This window comes from Labeo rohita, chromosome 12 (assembly GCF_022985175.1).
Source record: "Labeo rohita strain BAU-BD-2019 chromosome 12, IGBB_LRoh.1.0, whole genome shotgun sequence".
Lineage (NCBI taxonomy): Eukaryota > Metazoa > Chordata > Actinopteri > Cypriniformes > Cyprinidae > Labeo > Labeo rohita.
The window spans coordinates 11,693,494-11,714,627 of record NC_066880.1 but is presented as its reverse complement, the minus strand read 5'-3'; the positions used below and the strand labels follow the sequence as shown (position 1 = coordinate 11,714,627).

The 21,134-nt window shown below is 36.2% G+C and overlaps 1 protein-coding gene across 1 annotated transcript in view; it reads left to right on the top strand.

The window, feature by feature from the left end:
• gfra1b (gdnf family receptor alpha 1b) overlaps positions 1–21,134 on the top strand; it is a 36,428-nt gene that overhangs the window by 12,862 nt on the left and 2,432 nt on the right. Inside the window, exons 4-8 of the mRNA XM_051124434.1 lie at positions 10,673–11,024; positions 11,252–11,361; positions 13,788–13,922; positions 16,669–16,865; positions 19,435–19,479. Coding sequence (XP_050980391.1) covers positions 10,673–11,024; positions 11,252–11,361; positions 13,788–13,922; positions 16,669–16,865; positions 19,435–19,479 — 839 coding nt within the window. The remainder of the gene's footprint in view (positions 1–10,672; positions 11,025–11,251; positions 11,362–13,787; positions 13,923–16,668; positions 16,866–19,434; positions 19,480–21,134) is intronic.

Sequence of the window (21,134 nt, the reverse complement as noted above, 5' to 3'; positions counted from 1 at the left end):
GTATATTTTTTTATTTATCTACTAATTTTTAGAATTTGAAAGAGAAGACATCGTTTGATAAGTGAGATCTGTGATTGAAGTCCTTGAAAATCCAAAAAGTAGTGCTTGAAAAGTCCTTGAAAGTTCTGGAATTTCATTTTACAGTATGTGTACGAACCTTGCTGCATAGGCAGCAACGTAAGTGACACCTTCAAGGCCTAGAAAAGTAATGAGAACATTGTTAAAATAATAATTTATAAACCTATGCAGACACAGCAGAATACACCATTATCTTTCTTAATATGCTAACCATTCATTGTGATATATAAATAAAAATTTAAACCTTCAACCTTGTGCAAAATAAAAACATTTAAAAGCAAACTTCCTTATTAAACATTAAAGCACACTAGTGTGATACACAAATTTGCAAATTTTCATAATTTTTTATCTCATATTGTGAAAATTGTTCATAAAAAATGATTTTTTTTCACTCAAAAAACAAGCTACCTTCTCTTAGAAAAATGAGGCCTACGATTAATCAGATGCAACTAGAAACACAAAACCAATCCTAAATGAAAGAAAACAAGTTGATAAAAATAATGAATCCAGTCCTTAATGATAATATAGCATAATAAGAGATTTATAAGCAGTTGTTTGGAACACCACAAGTGTGACTAGGTGAAATACAACCCACAAAAAATTACGAAAATTCCAAAAAAAATTTCAGGGAAGTACTTATACCCTGTGTGTCAGTAAGTTTGAGTCCAGTGCGATAACATTAACTAGTATTTTTGGGAAAAAGAAAATCTTTACTGGGTCAATTTGACCCAAACACAACCAGAGGGTTATGTCATTATAATGAGGCCTCAGAAGCAGAAATAATTCATTATAATTATCCAATTACTCGATTAATCAGAATAATCGATAGACTACTCAACTGAAGTAATCATGCATAAAATAAAGCTGCCAACAGTATAAGAGTCAACCAATTAATTGGTGAGTGAACCTGAATAACTCTTTTTTGGTGAACAGAATTAAAAGAATAGAATTCAAAATCACTGTTAAAGCTCTTTTGTAATATGCAGCAGTTTGACCGAAGTAATGAATGCAATGCAATGCCTTCCGATTCCCAATGAATGAAAGAATCAAATCCACACCCACTATTTTTCCCTTTAAAAAACAATGTTGTTTTCTATTGAGCGGAAACAGTTGAATAAATATCACTCCTCTATTGACTTCATGTATGAAAGGACATGATATGTTCTGCATCATAATTTTTGAAACGTGACAGGCTGAGAAGGTCATAATTCAAAAAGCTGTATCTGTATGTCATTGACCTTGTCATAACAAAAGATTAGCGTTATTAACTACACATCATTAAACAGGTCAAAAGCAGAGCGCTGGATGATACAGCATAACTGTTTATATTTTCACATCCAACGCTGTTGATATCTGATGCGGTATGTGTAAACGACACCGCTGCCTATGTTTTTTTAACCGATCATAAAGTGCTGGCACCGCAGTACTGTGTGAGCTTGCGTGACCATAGCATTTCAGGTCACCCAAAGTCACGTCATTTGTCACGGCTGAGATTAAGGACATACAATGACCCACACACACCCACACACAGCAGAAGAGTACCGACTGAATAGACCGTGAGAGTGTATAGGCTGTCAAACATATATAATACAAATCCTTCGGAGTGGATTTTGGAGAGAAGCCTAGCGAGAGGAAGAGGAAATCCTTTATTCTAATGGGCTGGGTTGACAGCTCTATGCTGTCAGTCCCTAAGGACTGATCCCCCGCTGTGGATGTGTGCTTCAGTGTTTGTGATGTATGAAGCCTATAGTTATCATTTCCTGAGTCCAATATTGTGGGAATGTGAATGGGGAACGCAACCACCCCCCTCCCTCTCCTTTAAAGCCCGTGCCTGCATTCATCTGTGGATTTATCACATATTATGTATCTGTAGCTCACTTTAGCTCCTTTTCTCTGTCTGCTTAGCCATTCAAGTTCTTTTTATGGAAAAACATTTACGTTCATGTCCAAACAAGTCTGATTTAGACTATAATGCTGCTTTTGACTATAATGTTTATCAGTGGACAAAGTGAGGTGTGGCACAAAAGAATGAATGCAGGGTCTAAAATTAACTTACCTCCCAACAACTTGTTTTTTTTTTTGTTTGTTTGTTTTTGTTTTTTTTTTGCAAGCCTTGAAATTATACAGTGAAAATGATATGTTTTATTACAAATAAGGGAAAAATATTTTTTAAAAAAAGCCATTTATAAGCACCAGAAATATTTTGTAATATTATATTATATTATATTGTAATATTATATATTAAGGACCAGAATTATTTAGTAATAATAATAATAATAATATATAATGATAACAACAATAATAATATTTATTATTGTTGTTGTTGTAAAAATTTTTTTTTTTCATTGATTTGACTCTCTCACATCAGTGGAGGTCAGACAATCATTATTTTAATTCAATATTAATTCTCTCTTACGTTGCCTTGAAATTATACCATTTCATTTTCTTACAAATAAGGAAAAGAAAGCAAAATAGCCAAATAATAACACTGGCAGAATATTTTATAATAATAACAAAATCATAAAAATTAGTTTGCATTATTACTTCTACTACTACTATTACTACTACTACTAATATTAATATGAATTAAAATATTATTTTATCTTTATAAATACTTTTGTCCCTTAGGACCCTATTATTTTTTCCCAAATTCATTTTCTGTTTTTTTTTTTTTTTCTAGACTTTGTTTTAATGATTAAATTAAGAAATATTAATTGAATCATGAAACAATTTAACGGAAATGTATTAAAAGTTTAACAAAAAATACGATTTTATTTTATTTTCTCATTTTATTTTATTTTATTTATTTATTTATTTTATCAAATTCTGTGTTGTCCTTTTTTTTTGTTGTCCGAAAGCATCTCTAATTAATTGATTTTATTTAAAATATATGTATATTATTATTATTATAATTATTATTATTATTATATTATTATTTCAGAAATACTGTGTTTTGTGTTTACATTTTTTTGGTAAATAAAAGAAATTCCTGGTAAATATTCCTTAAAAAATATTGTTTATATAATAATATAATTAGTAGTAGTAGTAATATCATTATATTAAGTAACATATTTCTGTCACAGTTTCTTTAATTTTTTTCTGTTTGTATATGATATGACTATCTGCACGATTCTGGATAAAATGAGAATCGCAATATTTTTTTCTCAAATAGAGATCATGATTCTCTCATGATTCTGAAGTAAACATAATAATGTGTGACAAAATAATTGCTGCAGTCTATTTAAAAGTGTTTTATTAATTAGAATGAATTATTAAACATTTAAAAATATATGTTTTTTAAATTATAATATATTTAATACACCAATTTTTAATATTAAAATTATGATACAGTGGTTTGAATGAATGATTCAATGACTCAATCATAAATACTTCACTTGTTTTATTACTGGATGAATCAGCGTTTTTGAATGAATCTCTTGAACGAATGATTCAATGACAAATACATTTTTTAACAGTTACTTGTTGCCACCTAGTGTCGAAACAATGCGATACAAACGTTACTTTCAAAAGATGAATTCGATCACTACCATAAATGTTAATGTTCGAACTATGATCTTTAATCCCAGTATTTCTAGGAATGACTATAAGACAGCAATAATACTCGTCGTTGAAAAGACAGTTTGTGTTGTTTCTTACCTAAACATGGTAACTGTCTGCTCTCTGTGGCAGTGCGAACACAGATTTGAATGTTCCGGTAAGACTATTTCAAATGTTTAATAGACACAGGGAATCGTTGTCATTTAGAAATGCAATCGTGTGAGTGTTTGATTCAAGATTGCGATCTTTAAACGATTAATAATGCAGCTCTAGATATGACCATAGTTTTTCTCACAAGAAAAGGGAAAATACTCATAAAGTGACTCTCAGAGCAGTTCTGGAAATTATGTTTATGTGTTCATGTACTCATATATTGAGGCGTCAGAGGCAGAAAACACTACAAGCATCCGGTGTCATACAGTAAATTCCATTTTTATGACTGGATTCCACATCACGGAAATCATAGTGATGTTATTTGGCTATTTTTACACTTGCATGTTTATAACAACACTTCATGGTATAATTCACAGCATTTCATGCTGTATCAGATGCAATTCTGCATATAAAGAAACACTTTAAGCATCCTAGATGCTCCTGCAAATACAAAAATTTGTTACATGACATTAGTTGCAACAGCTCAAATCTCTCACATCTATGAAGGTCAGACATTGATTCTTTGAATTCATGTTAAATCCTGTCTTATGTCACAGTTTCTATTAAAGTTACCAGCAAACCGACTAGTATCACTATATTATTTAGCTGCCAAAAGCAATCTGACATGCATTTGGCACTCAGTGAGTGTTCATTTTACACCCGCCATGCATCGTTCTTTCATTCTCAATTTATTAATGGCTCAGTCTTGGCTCAGTTTCTCACAGATTAATAAATAGTGGCTTGTATGTTTTACTGCTAATGTATGTAAATTGAAGGCAGAGCCCCAGAGGGAAATTACTTGGCAGTTGTTGATGGTAAAACATCAAATACCAGTTTTATGTCTTATTAGACATTGATTTTTCTTCTGGATTGAAAGCCATCAACACTGTACTCTTTATTAATTACACTCATGAGATTTTATGCGGTTTAATTGCTTGCCGGTTGGACGTGCACAGCCACACACACACACATATAGCCCCTAGTCATCATTTACAAGAGTTAGCACACAGTCTCGAGCTCCTAAAAGCTTTCCGTCTCTCGCTTCCAAAACACACATAGTCAAACATCCAGCTTTCACGTGACTCCCTCTATTGTCACTGTTACAATAGCAGCTTCCCGGTAGGGTGAATCTCCAAGACGTTGCTGGAATTTTACTGCACCACTGGAGTATCAAATATACCACTGGACCCCCAAATCCCTCTGGCTCTGGTAATTATTTAAGGTCATATTAATATGCCATCGCTGTCGGGAACTGGCTAAAGTGTCCATTACAGCAGTTCAAAATCTCTAGTGTAAACTAGAGATTTCCAGGTCACTATATATAGTTATCAAATTTTAATTATTTAATTAGTCGATATAGGGCAATCATTTAATAACATCAACAACATAAAAACATCTGACATTTAACTTTTTTTTTACTGTAAAAAAAAATGGGCATGAAGTAAAATACCTTACTTGTATGGCTATGGATAAATGAAAGCGTGTTGAAGAAGACTGCCGTCTTTTCAACTTCTTCTTGAAGAGATTTCAGGGCATGATCTCTAGAGAAGCTAATGTAAATTTCATTATAAAGTTGTCCTGCTTTTCACCTCGTCAGTGGTTTGATCGATGCCTGAAACTGCTGGTCTTTTTGAGCAGCGCTGCATCAGCTCCAGATGGATCTGCTCTGTAAACATACACGGATCAGTGCGTTCATTAATTTCTTTTGGGTAAAAGACACTCGTCAATAAATCAATAGACTCCACATTCACTGGATATTTTCAAATATCAATTGGACTGGCTAATTCCCTTAAAGCGTGCTCCTGAGGTCAGACATTGGCAGGCATCGCTTCAGAGGGCCATTAAACGTCCCTGGACAGCAGTTTAAGCGGATGGTCTTTTACACAGAGCTCAGAGTGTTGTTTAACTAGCAGTTCTCTCTTTATTAAAGAGCCCAGAGATGGCCAGACAGGGTTCATCTTGTAACAAACCCTCATTCTGCTGCAACGGCACTTTCATTAATTAATAGAAGGTTCCGGTCCAATCGACTAATTAGCTTCTCTTCTAAAAAAAAAAAAAAAAAAATCACCATATACACTGAACTACCCAAAGATAAATGTTACTGCTCTTTTACAGCTCAGAAGACTTAATGGGGCTCTCAGTTCATGTTTCATTTAAGTATCAACTTAAGTGTTTTAGATGTTTCTTCTGAAATAAAGAAACAACTGAGACAGTTGACGTGCATAAAGAATATAGCGCTATAAAATGAATAGATCTGATAATTTAGCCTTGGAATGAGTCTTGATGAGAAATGTTGTGGTGAAATCTCTGATTGCAGATTTTAGTGTTTTGAAAAATTTGAACAGTTCTAAACAGAGAAAAGCAAAATAAAGGCAGGAACTAATGCAGAAAGGAAGGAATTGAAGGACTGAAAGAACGAATGAGTAAAGGAAGCAAGGAAGGAAGGAAGGATGGAGTCTGAAAGAAATAAGGCCAGAAAGAAAGGATGGAAGAAAGGAAAAAAATGAAGAAGTGAAAAAAGCAAGAGAGGAAGGAGGATGAAAGTAAGCGAGAAGAAAAACGAAAGGAGGGAAGGTGGGAAAAAAGTACAAGTAGAAAAACAAAAAAGGGAGGAAATGAAAAAGAATAAAAGAGTGAATGAAAGGAAAAAGAGAATAAAAGAAAAATAAAGGCAGAATTAAGAAAAGGATAAAGGAGTGATGGATGAAATAAATGAAAAAAGGAAAAAAAAGAAAAGTAAAAGGATTATAAGTATGAAGAAGAGAATAGAAAGGGAAGAAAAGGGAAGGGGAAAAGAAAAGAGGGAATGAAGAGGAAAGAAAGAAAGCAAGAAAGAAAGAAAGAAAGAAAAAGAAAGAGAAAAAATAAATTAAAAACAAGAAGAAAAGTAGGTTTAAAAGAATAAAGAAGATAATCAAGTAGGGAAGAAAAGATGGAACAAAAAAGAAAGAAAGTAACAGAGAAAGAAAGAAAGAAAGAAAGAACAAGAAAGAAAAGGAAGAAAAGTAGAAGGAAGAAAATGAAGGAGGGAAGGAACGAGGGAATGAAGAAAGAAAGAAAGAAATGAAGAAAAAGAAGATAAGTAGAAGGAAGAAAAGAATAAAGGAGAGAAGAAACAAGGGAATGAAGAAGAAAAAAGAAATGAAGAAAAAGAAGAAAAGTAAGATTAAAAGAACAAAGAAGAGAATAAAGAAGGGAAGAACAGAGGGAATGAAGAAGACATAAAGAAAGAAAGAAAGGAAGAAAAGTAGAAGGAAGAAAAGAAAGAAGGAGGGAAGGAACGAGGGAATGAAGAAATAAAGAAAGAAAAAGAAAGAAAGAAAGAAAGGGGAAGGACGAATAAAAAAAAGTTAAGTTTGCGGAATAAAAAGAAAGACAAATCAAAAAGGTGAGACGAAAGCGAGAATGCGGAGATGGTAAAGATGGGCAGGAAGAGACAGCCGCAGACACGGAGGAAGAGAGAGTGGGAGATCAATTATGGAGGTTGAGTCCTCGTATGATTTGATTTGCTGCAGTGGCATGTGTTTTTATTGGATTGGAACAGTTGGAGGAAAGCTAGGAGATTATTAAGCATCCGCCAGAAAAGCTCCAGGTCTCTGCCATCAGCACTTTCTGTGTCTGCAGCACTCCCAATCTCTCAGGCCACTTAAGGAAGCGACTGAAGAGCTCACTTATTATTCCTGCGCCCAAAGAGCAATAAACAACAGAGCGCTCTGCTGCCTGAGCAAGAGGCCACATCCACATCAACACACACACAGACACACTGTTGCTTGTTATTTCACATCACACTGGAGTTCTCTGTGGTGCACATGGCCAGGCTCTCAGCCCAGTAGCCTTTGGCGCAATAGACACTGGGGAATGTAAGCCGAGGTCATTATACACACAATCACAGCACTGACAAAAAAAAAAACACCATGGCATTACTGAATAATTAAAAAAATAGTTCACCTAAAAATGAAAATGCACTAAGGATTTGTTTTAATGATGTACCTTAATAAATTAATATCTCATTATGTTTATGAATGTGGCTCAGGATCAGTGTATCACAAGATGATACAGGATAGTTTTATAGACTCTGACATGTTGCAGAACCTGTGCACATGACTGCAACTTCTAATCAACAATTAAACATCTCTCCAGTAACCTTGAGCCTCACGTCAATGTGCTTGTCAAACGTAAGTAATGGTTTTTGTAATAGGTGATTAACCTCAAGGATCTAGGCTGCTTTCAAATTTAATCACATCTAGTCATCTCTCGAAAGCCCACAATAAGCACAAATTCCTCATCAAAACACATAATTGCAAAATGCAGCGTTCCATGCACATGCAAGAGCTGCAGCGCATTGGAAAAAAAGTTGAGTTACTGAAGCGGGAACCAGAGAAGATGAAAGAACACTGAGTCACCATTAGGTAAAAATGAATATCCTCACTTATTACATGGCTCACTTGATTCTTGATTCTGATTGGTCAGTCTTTTATCATATATTTTATATTATACACATACGTATTAAATTGACCCTGGCAATCAAATCTCCTATAAAGCTATACTAGTTTAATGTCTATGGTAGCTCGTAGTTCTAATGTGTATTGAAGCAAAAAGACTGTTTAGAAACAGAGGAAAGGCAAACAGAGATTTCAGGGTTGTGAACTCATCCATGCGAGTCAAAGTGAAGCATTCACCTGAGGTTGTTTGTTCAAGAGACGCAAATGCTGTGTAGATTGAGAGGAGGAAAACAAAAGAAAAAGTGTGACAGTACAAGCTGCTGAGGGAAGTTCTTCAGGCAAAAGATTCAAATGTTACACAAACAAAACCTATTTTAAACCCAGTTTAGATGCTTACCTAATTGCAACACTCTGCAGGATGTCAGTCCTTGGTGGGAAATACATGAAAAAGGACGGAAATTGAGTTTCGGTATGCTTCAGGCATCTTGTGTGGGATCTGTTGAAGAAATTGAGAAACAAATATAAATGAGAAAAAAATAGCGTTTGTGTGATTTTATTTTCAGACACAATAGACTGAACTGGTGATGAGAATGAACTATGTAAACAGATTATTATTAGTTTTTAATACAATTTTTTTTTTTTTAATTTAATTAATCAAGGATACATTCAGTTGCCCAAAAGTGACAGCGAAGATTTTAACTTTTTCCAGAACATTTCTATTGTAATCAGCCTACAGATGGCTTACTTGGAGTTGTTTCTCCATTATGGAAGCCCGTTTCGGCCACTGAATAAAAAATAAAAATTTAATTGTAACGTTTTATCTCACAATTCTGACTTTTTTTCTCACAGTTGCGTGTTGACATCTCGCAATTCTGAGTTTTTTTTTTTTTCAAAACTGAGATATAAACTTGCAGTTACGTGTTTTTCTGGCAATTGCAGGTCTATTCTGTTATTTCACAATTTTGACTTTTTTCTTTAAAGTCTTAAAAGTTTCTTTTAAAGTCAGAATTGTATAAAGTCAGAATTGTGAGATATAAACTCACAATTCCATCTTTTTTCTGAGAAATGCGACTTTCTAAAGTAATAATTGTGAGATAAACTCATAATTCTGACTTTTCTGCCAATTGCAGGATACAAAACTAGAAATTCTGACGTTTTTCTCATAAATGTGAGTTTTAAAGTCAGAATTGCGAGATATAAAGTCATAATTGAGATAATTGAGTAACCCCTCTCCATGGGTCCTACTCGCACACCGCTCTGAGCGGGTCTCAAACTCGGGTCTCCGGCATGGGAGGGGGGCGCACTAACAAGGAGGCTAAAGACTGTAGCCACTAGCGTCTGTCACTAGTGTGCCTCTTCAGATCAGGGGAGTGAGGTTCACCTGCACAGCACCTACCGCTGGCCTCTGTTACACTCACCCCCTAAACCTCACTCTCATCCGGGTCACGGCACCAATGCAACCCCACTCCCCCGGGTCCTACTCGCACACCGCTCCGAACGAGTCGTAAACCTGGGTCTCCGGCATTTGAGCCGGACGCACAAACAAGGAGGCTAAAGACTGCAGCCACTAGCGTCTGTCGCTAGTGCGCCTCTTGAGATTAGAGTGAGGTTTACCTGCACAGCACCTACTCCTGGCCTCCGTTACATTTCTCAGAAATGTGAGTTATAAAGTTAGAATTGCAAGATATAAAGTCAAAATTGTGAGGTAAAAAGTCAGAATTGTGAGATATAAAGTCAAAATTGTGGGATATAAACTCAATTCTGACTGTTTTCTCAGAAATGTGTTTTAAAGTCAGCATTGTGAGATATAAAGTCAAAATTGTGGGATAAAAAGCTCGCAATTCTGACTGTTTTCTCAGAAATGTGTTTTAAAGTCAGTATTGTGAAATATAAATCAGAATGTCAAGATATAAACGCGCAATTCTGACTTTTTTTAATAAACTCACATTTGCAAAGGTCAGAATTGCAAGATATTAAATCAGAATTGTTGGATTATAAACTCACAATTCTAACATTTTTTTTTTTTTAGAACTGTGAGATATAAACACGCAATTGGAAGTCAAACTCTGAGGATGCAGAACTTCATATTCACAGAATTGCAAGTTTATATCTCAGTTCTGGCTAATTCACAATTGGTCAGAATTTTATATTTCTGAATTGAGAGTTTACATCTCTAAATATACTTCCAATAAATTCAGTTATTTTCCTGAATATCAATTAGTAGTATAGTTAGTCTCACACAGACCACATACTGCCTGACATATGGCCTCTAGTTCTGTGAATGCCATATGGGACGACCTCAGCCAGAGGACGTTCACAGAGTCCTAAAGGTCAACAGTTGCCCCACTCTAAGCAAGTGTTCTTTGACATTTACAGCACTGGCATCAGTAAAACCAGCCAGTAGTGTTCGTAACTCTCCCTCTAAATCTCTGTCTGCATAGGTGAGGCGGCCTTTACGAAGGACAACAACTGCCTGAACGCCGCCAAGGCCTGCAACCTGAATGACACGTGTAAGAAGTACCGCTCCTTCTACATCAGTCCCTGCACCAGTAGAGTCTCAACTACTGAGGTGTGTAACAAGCGCAAGTGCCACAAGGCCCTGCGGCAGTTCTTCGACAAGGTGCCACCGAAACACAGCTACGGCATGCTTTTCTGCTCCTGCCCCTCCGGGGATCACACGGCTTGCTCCGAGCGCAGACGCCAGACCATCGTGCCAGCCTGCTCCTACGAGGATAAGGAAAAACCCAACTGTCTCTCCTTACAAGCCTCCTGCAAGACCAACTACATCTGCAGGTACGATAAAAGACAGCCTGTGTTACGTGTCAAGGAGTAAAGAGGAAAGTCCTAGAATGTTCGCTACACTTTTCAGCAAGTTAATTATTTATCCTGTGGGGTGGATGGTTTCTGAAAAGAGATGACAGTAGTAATAAGACTGCGCGACTGTCACTTGTGTGCTGAGTCTGTTTAATGAGGAGATGTGGCATGTGGACTTATGTTCATTCCTGCTTAATTTTTTTTAGATCTCGTTTAGCTGACTTCCTTACCAACTGTCAACCTGAGGTGCGCTCGATTTCTGGGTGTCTGAAGGAAAACTATGCCGACTGTCTGCTGGCATATTCAGGACTTATTGGTGAGAACTCAAGCCAATAAATTTGGTGTGCCATACTTGTCCAAAAAAGTACTGTGGCAGTACAGTAGTGGTACCTTATGGCAATAGTAGGGTACTTTCTACCATGGTACTGAAACTAGTGTGTCATGGTTTTTGGATGTGTACCAGGTTATTACCATAGTACCTTAGAGAGCTAGGAATCAAAACTAATTTAAAAAATGGTACTACTATGTAAATGTACAGAAAAACATGTTTGTACCAAGATAAATGTCCAAAAAAAGCTTATTTGATACATATTAAAGTTCAAATGAACAGCATTTATTTGACAGAAATCTTCTTTTGTTAAAAAAAAAAACAAAAAAAAAAACACTGACCCCAGCCTTTTGAACAACTCGATCTCATGATAAAAACATACTTGTGGGAACTTATTCGCAAGACACGAAATATGTACTGCCATGTACGTTTCGTGACATATTCAATGTGAAATGTCCACTGAGTGACGCTAAATGTGTGATCGGCTTTTTCCCCAGAACGGATGAACAAACATATGGTACGTTTTATGTGACGTTGTTTTTGTACGTGTCACCGCAGTTCTGACTTGAAATATCCGTTAAGTGGTGCTATAACTCTAATGCTCCACAACGTTTTACTACACCTAAACCTTCCCGATAGTATGATCAAAAGCAAATGTGACGTAAAAACGCAATCGCAAGCACGCCGTTTTAGTTGTTTTCTGATCTCACGTTATTCAGCTCTTTCATCGTGGGACATGTTTTTCACAGGATTCATACCCAAGGATTCCGCATCCTAAGTCCAATTCCATGCTGGCTGAGCTACGGAGCAAGCTTGTTACGTCCAGAAAGGGAAAAAAATATGTAGCTGTTATCATAACCGTGTATGAAAACAATTACAAGTGCTCGCTGTTTTACCTCCTCTAGTGTTCATTTCAGTGATATGTACATATGGGTATGTATTTCGCGTCTTGCGAAACAGTTCCCACAAGTACGTCATGAGATGACGTTGCTTTTAAATAGTATTGTATTATTTTGAAAAATTATAAACAATCAATCAATAACATTTAAAAACTGGTAAAACAGTATATGGACATTTTCTGGTTTTCAGATGGATCATGTCCATAGGTAATGTGATAAGCTACATGTAGCATTTGTAAGTGGCCTCATACATTGATTAAAATGACCTTGATGCTACTTAATATTTTATATCTAATGAAATGACTTTCATATACTTTTAAGTGTCCAAATGTTTAGGACCACAGTATATTTCACATTTGAATGTACTTGGACTACTAAACTGTGTTACGTAACGTTAAAGGGATAGTTCACTCAAAAAGGAAACTTCTGTCAATTGCTCATCCTCATGCTGTTCCAAACCCATAAGACCTTCGTTCATCTTCGGAACACAAATTGAGATATTTTTGAAGAAATCCAAGAGCTTTCTGACCCTGTATAGACAGCAATGTAACTGGCATGTTCAAGACCCAGAAAGGTAGTAAGAACATCGTTAAAATAGTCCATGTGACATCAGAGATTCAGCTGTAATGTTATGAAGCTACGACAATACTTTGTGAACAAAGAAAACCAAAACATTGACTGTATTCAACAATTTCTTCTCTTGTGTGTCCGTCTTTGACGCGTGTTCTTGATGTGTATCGTGCTATTGATGCAGGAGCCAGAGTTCTGATGTAGAACAACCGTCTTCCTTATGTGAATTCATTATTTGCGCAAGTAGATTACACACAAAGTCAATGCAAAGACTCAAACAGATATGAATATATCCCTCAAAGTGCAAAAATTTCAACTCGAGCTGAAACTCGAGCATGATGCGTTGTCATGCAGCTAATCAGCGAAGAGCTTATTGACATGTCTGGTTGTATCAAAAAAAAAAACATATATTATGTTTTTATTCTTATTTGACACGAAGTGACACGAAACACATCCCGTAAAATAGAGCGAGTAACGCATTGCAAATGTTTGTGTCATGTTTGGTGTGAACACACCATTAGTTCATCGTCTGTATATTCTGGTTCAAATTACTAAAGCTGGCCAAAAAAACTGCAAGTCATCCTCTCTGTCGAAAATCTTCAGACATGTTTACGAAGACGGTTTTATGTACAGTGGGCGTCGTCTTATGCTTGGAAACAAGGCGCAGCACACCCGGGTTCTTGAAAGCTCTCAGTGTTTCAATGATGAATGAAGGACTTACAGGTTTGGAACAACAGGAGGATGAGTAATTAATGACAGACTGCCTATCCAGTACGCTTGTTTGATCAGGAATGTTTTAGACCTTAATGATCCCTGATGCTGTCTTTAATGGCTGATTGCTAGGTTGAGACAAAGCCACTGTCTTGTTAGAATCTCATTTTATAAATGTCCTTGTTTTCAACATAAATGACCTTTGAACTTTACTCCTTGCTATGTGCGACACAGGTACTGTGATGACTCCAAACTACCTCCGTGCCCCTGGCATCAGCGTGTCACCTTGGTGTGACTGCAGCAACAGTGGAAACGGAAAAGCGGAGTGTGACAAGTTCACAGAGTTCTTCACCAACAACCGTTGTCTCCGTGAGTAGACTTCATTCACAGCTAATGCTGCTCTATATCATTGGTCACATGCGTTCTACGCTGACTGACAGAATTTGCCCATCATGATTGACTCTAAAGCTGAATTCTGCTCTGTTGCGTCTTCGTTGATCATTCACAGTCTGCACCAGTAAATCTGATCTCTGCGATTTGTGTTTGCCGTGCGGTTCAGGGCAGTCTGACGGCCCGAGAGAGAGAGAAATCCCTCTTAAATGGCACGGCTGAGAGGGGGGATTGACATAAAAAGGCAATAAAGCATTACTCAGGTGTCCATGGGCCCGGAAGAGTAGGGAAAGCATGCATTATTTTGTCAGGGAGTTATTCAAAAACATCCATTTAGATGAACTGGATGCAGGGAGATAGACAGGGAGCAGATGAGAGGGAGGATTTGTCTACATGAGACAATGGCCTTTAGGATGACAGCCCGGATGATACAGCAGTACCGACACAAGTCACACCACATCCACACCTCACATCTGACACGTTTTCATCTTTTGTGTTTACCTATAGAGAGAGAGGTGAAGGGAAAGAGAATAGACTGTCCGACAAGGTGTCAAGGAGTTCAAACAGCACAAGACAGCATCAGCAAAATGTTTTTGTAGCTCTGTCTAGTTTGTAATGAACATATGCCAATATTTGTATATGACAGAGGGCCCATTACTAACATTATAGACAGCGGCAGGTCTATTAGGATGCATTTACACTGTCAGACCTAATGCGTACACATCATTTATGTTGATATAAATCAGTTTCTGTTTATGTTTAGTAGTTGGTGCAGGTATTTGATTGGTACTGAAGTACCAACCCCACCAAAAATCTGTCCTTTGAGTTTTTTAATCTATATCTATAACTATTTAGAATTATGTTTGTAATGCACATCTGTTTTTATGAAGTGGAAAACGCAGGATGAGGCTTTATGAGTTTTTAACCCTTAAGAAACAGAATGAGCTTACACGGCCTTAAGGGAAATTCAGCCCTCACTCAATAATAAGGTCAGCCTTCCCTCTTCTTTGTCAACAGATGGTACTTAATACACATGCAGCTTATTCTTTACCTGAGTACCCATCAATAATCTCCCACTTGCCCTTTAGCTTTCCGTGGCAAGAGGTAAATAACAGACTCTGAAGTCAAAAGTGCTCTCGAGAATAAAGTAATTTTAAAAAGACAGTTGAGTCATAATGGCCGCCCCCATTTTATCAGCAGAAAGGTCCCAGAAACTTAGCAAGTGAGTGAAGGTCTTACTGCACTTATACATAGAGGCTAAGTGCCTGTTTATCTGTCTTAGTATTAAGAGATGAAGAGAGAAGCTCTTAATATCAAATAGATGTAGATAACAAATTTGATAGCTACATGTCAGTGTCAACTGTATTTAAGGGTTAAGAATGCATTTTCACTTCCACAACAGTGTTGTTATCGTTAACTGAATCTATTAATATATATTTTTTTAATTAAAGAACTTCACTTCCAGAATGAAAATTTCCTGATGATTTACTCACCCTCATGTTATCCAAGATGTTCATGTCTTTCTTTCTTCAGTCGAAAAGAAATTAAGGTTTTTGAGGAAAACATTCCAGGATTTTTTCTCTATATAGCGAACTTAAATGGTGGCCAATGAATCGAAGGTCCAAATTGCAGTTTCAGTGCAGCTTCAAAGGGCTCTACACAATCACAGCTGAGAAATAAGGGTCTTATCTAGTAAAACGATCAGCCATTTTCTAAGAAAAATACAAATTTATATACTTTTTAACTACAAATGCTCGTCATGCACTAGCGTGACCTCAAGCGTTATGTAATCACGCACACGCAGTTTTATACGAAAGTTTGGGAACTTCTTGCAGAATCTGTGAAAAATGTTAATAATTTTAACAAAATAACAGCATGTTATTTTTATTTAGTACTTTCCTGAGTAAGATATTTTACATGAAACATGTTTACATATAGTGAACAAGAAACAACAAAAAAAAAAAGTTTGGGAACCCTTGGTTCTTAATACTGTCGGTGGTTACCTGGATGATCTATGGCTATTTTTTTGTTTTGTGACGGTTGTTCATGAGTCCCTTGTTTGTTCGGAACAGTTAAACTGAGCACTTTTCTTCAGAAAAATCCTCCTGGTCCTGCAGATTCTTTGGTTTTCTGGCATCTTTTGCATATTTTAACCCTTTCCAACATTGACTGTATGATTTTGAGATCCATCTTTTCACACTGAGCACAATTGAGGGACTCAAACACAACCATTAAAAAAAGGTTCAAACATTCACTGAAGCTCTTAAAGGAAACACGACGCATTAAGAGCTGGGGGGTGAAAACTTTTGAACAGGATGAAGATGTCCAACTTTTTCTTATTTTGTTGAAATATCATTTTTTTCCATTTAGTCCATTTAGTAACAAAAGATACTTGCATGTTTCCCGGAAAACAAATCAAGTACAATTTACCTTGATCTTCAAATTCCAAAAGTTCCCCCCCCCCCCCCTCCAAGCTCTTAATGCATTGTGATCTCTCTTATTTTGTTAAAATTATAAACATTTTCACAGATTCTGCAAGGGGTTCCTAAACTTTCGCATAAAACTGTGTTTGCCCAGTGTTTACAAAGTGAACGTGCACAGAAAGTCAAACATCCTTTACAAAAATAGGTAAAACAACGATGATTATGAAGTTGGAGAAAATGAGATAGAGATTTTTGCTTTACCTTAATTTGAACAGTTTTCTCTTCATTTATGCATTTTGTAGGCAATGCCATCCAGGCGTTTGGTAATGGCACAGATGTTGGTGTGTGGCAACCCCAGCCACCCATCGTGTCCACTCCACCTGACCCTTACACTCCACAGAGAGGACGAGACAGGACGTCTAATGCACTGGATGACCCACTCAACAATGACCTAGATAGTAATGCCGACCATCTTTACAGCTTCTGTGGAAGTCTGCAGGTACTGAAAGCAAGCAGCATATTTACAGAAATTAACTGAAATTTACATCCTACTCACCAGAAATAAAAAAACAGTATAAAATGTCACCCGGACACCCAATCTTTTTTTTTCTAATCGTCTTTTAAACCACCATATTGACTATCTCTGATGGTGAGCGACAGCTGTCAGTCAGACAACACATGTTGCTGTTGGCCCACACAGATGGTTAAAGATGCACAGCCTACGTCGACTTTACAAACAGCCGGCAGCTTGTTTGGATGCTTTCAGGCTTTGCATGGCATACGATGACTTTCATTTTTTGAGCCTCAGAGTGAGATGAGGGTTTACTTTTGATTGATGGGTGTGGGCTGTTGCAGTGATAACACACACGTTGGGCCTCTGGGTAGAAATGAGATACATCAAACTGCCAGAGCTGTCATGTCAGAGCTAATTGGCTGGCACATTAACATGAGGAACACCCTTAAGCAGGATATACCCACCTATTACAATCTTTCTGAGGGAAACATATCTTCACCAATCATCTGCAAATCTTACTTCAAGACTGGCACACACACGGCCTCTAAATCGACTGGCATACACATAGATACAGATCTTCAGAGGAATATTGCAGGTTAAATATGGTCTGTGGAGCATAAGCTGCCGATTAAAACGTAATTTGTGACTCATCATTTGTAGAAAAAAAGGAAAACTTGTAAGTCTATGTATAAAGTAAGTATAACCTATAAACCACCTTAATTCTTAGGTATTTTTGCTGTTTTCTTTTATTGAATTAAAAAACGTTTATTTTCAATAAATAAATAGAGAATTGCTACATTAGCTTAAAGGATTAGTTCACTCCTGAGTTAAAATTTCCTGATAGTTTACTCATTCAGGATGTTCATGTCTGTCTTTCTTCAATCAAAAAGAAATTAAGGTTTTTGAGGAAAACATTCCAGGATTTTTCTCCATATAGTGAACTTCAATGGGAGCCAATGGGTTGAAGGCCCAAACTGCAGTTTCAATGCATTCAGTTTAGTTTCTTTATACATTTTTATTTTTATTTTTAGAAAATGAGAATTGTTTTACTAGATCAGACCCTTACTCCATGCCTGGGATCATGTAGAGTCCATTGAAACTGCAATTTGGACCTTCAACCCACTGATTTCCATTGAAGTCCACTATATGGAGAAAAATCCTGGAATGTTTTCCTCAAAAACCTTAATTTCTTTTTGACTGAAGAAAGAAAGCATGAACGTCGTGGATGACATCGGGGTGAGTAAATCATCAGGAAATTTTAATTCAGGAGTGAACTAATTCTTTAAAAAAGGCAAAATCTCTGTAATCAACACCAATATTATAAGAAAAAAATTCAGAGAGAGAAAAAACACAAATGGTCTCTGTCAAAAATACATAATAATAAAAAAATACTGTGATGATAGGGGAGAAAAACACACTTAAGGCACTTAAGTCTCCAATTGTGTGAAGCATTTATTAGACCAAAAATAGCCATCGTGCGTCAATATAAAAACTGCATTCATCTGGGCTTTTTTCATGTTTTTGGCTTAATAAATGTTTCACACAATTGTAGAGTGCTTGAAGTTGTTAACGTTAAGCATTTATTACAGTGGTTAAGCATGGTTGTGTTTTTCCACAGGGTTTTACGACCTTATAAAAATCCACCTATTTTTTTTTCCCTAAGAAGGATGATCGAAACAATTTTTCATCTTATTAAATGGAAAAGTTAATGTAAATATAAAAGTAGTTCATGTAAATGTTTATACGAACTTTCTACAGATGCTGTTGATAAAGCTTAACTTGTATTTAACTTAAAAAAAACCTTTTTTCCCTAAATCTGCAGCACATAATACAGTTCAAATACAGAATACCAGGATACACTCCTGCAGATATAGCACAACAATTCATCATATTGTAGTAATAACAATATTATGATTTATTAGTAGACAGTTTCTTTTGTCAGATAGACTTCCAGGAAGGTTATTAATCATTCTATCCCACAATGCTTTTCGCAAGAATTAGCTCCATTCTCTCTCCATTGTGCGGCACCTTTATTATATTCCAGATTCTCGGAGGAATCACTTTATCGTTCCAGCAAACCAACTCGTGTGTGTGTGCGCATGTGGGAAACTGGATAACAGAGCAGGGTCTCATGTAACTGGGTATTAAAATGTATTGGTGTGTCACATATTAATGCCTCCTGCACACAGTGAAACACACACACACAGCACATTGATTTGAGAAGAAGCAGGACCTTAGAGAGAGCTCCCGACCAGAGTGTACGTGTGGTGTTTGTGTGTGGGCTGTGGGGCTCATTATCATAACATTACATCTCACTCAGAAGACCTCCCGTTGAGGCCAATACTACATGACCTCTATTTGCCGTGGTGAATTACTGTGCTTTATTGAAGCTGTGCTTGACTTAGATCACACTGGACTCAGTTTAAAAGGGTTGCTGGATGGAAATGCTTCAGTGTGAGAAATGGTTTATAACACAAAACCTTGAAGAGCTTCTTGCAAGTAATTGACTTTTCAGCCCATATTTCAGCTGGCCTCTTTCTCGCTTTCTTTATAGGCTCAGAAACTGAAAAGTAATGTTACTCTGGATGTTCTTTGTGTGGTAAGAACCGTACATTTCTACTCACCTAAGATTTTCAGTGAATAAGGGGCTGTTCACACAAGATGCATTCTGTACATCTTTGTCTATGTAATTATGCACAAAAAAGACAACATGACGTGTCTTGTTGTTGCTGCATCCCACTGTAAAAATTATGTATTAGTAAGTCATGGTAACATAAGTTTTTTCAAAATAATTTAACCAGTTTCAATTTAAGTAATACTCAAAATTCGACTTGTACAGCCAATTTGATTATAGTTAAAAATTTAAGGCAGCATCTGAACTTATGTTTTTTAAGTTTAAGTAGGTGGATTTTTTGTTTATAGTATTTTTAAAGGCAAGACATGCATTGTCTGAACAGCCCTTGTGATTTTATTCCATAAAGGTATGCTACGATATGAAAGCCCCACCTCAGAATAAAAATAAAACGGGTAATTATTACGTAAAGTATTTTACAATTGAGACATTTTTTTGTATCTCATAATTATATATAATTTATTTCTCATATTTTATGTGACATAAGGTCACAGTTGTAAGATTTGGCACAATTGGGAGAAACACAATTACAATAATAAGACATGAAGTCACAATCATGAGACAATTTTGTCAAAGACAAAGATTTTATATCTTGTAATTGTGACTGTTATACAACTGCATGTTTATGTCACATAAATTGCAGTTACGAAAAATAAATTCCCACCTTCCTCATAATTACCCATTTTATTTTAATTCTTGTGTCTATTTGACAACTGCGACTGTCACAGAAGAGAAATAGCCAAATTTTGTGATATAAAATCTGAATTTTGAGACAAACTTGCAATTGTGAGCTGTAAAGTTGCATTTGTTAGATATAAAGACAATTACAAGAAAAAAAAGAATCAAATAGCTTTTTTTTTTTTTACTTTAAAGTGGATTTCCGCCACTGAATAAAAATTTAGTACTTTGCGAAAGTATTCATAACCCTTTCTTTTTTTCACATTTTATGTTGCAGCCTTATGTCAAACTGCTTTAAATTACTTTTTTTCCACATCTATCTACACTTCATACGCCATAATGACAAGCACAAAACAGGTTTGTAAATTTATTCAAAATAAAAAACTGAAATTATTCCATTGCATAAGTATTCATATTTTCTGGGACACTTGCAATTTAGCTCAGGAGCACTCATATAGCTTTTAGATGTTACTAGACTTCGAGTGGAGGTAAACTGTGGCAAATTCATTTGAATGAGTATGATTTGGAAAGGCACACACCTCTCAAAAAAAGCCTAACAGCTGAAAATGCATATCAGAGCAAAAACCAAGCCCTGAGGTCAAAATAACTGCCAGTAAAGCTCAGAAACAATCTTGCATCAAGGCCCAGATCTAGGGGAAGAGTTCAAAAAAAAATTATGCTGCTATGAAGGTTCACAGTAGCATGTACCCTCAACTGTCTATAATGGAGGAAGTTTGGAACAACTAGGACTCTTCCTAGAGCTGGCCTCCCGCCCAAACTAAACAATTGATGGAGAAGGGGTTTGGTTAGACTGGTGACCAAGCAGCTGATGAGCTCCATGATCATATATGCAGATGGAAGAAACTTACAAAATGACAAACATCACTGCAACCCACTTGGAAAAGCATCTAAATAACCTTTAGAATGTGAGAAACAAGATTCTC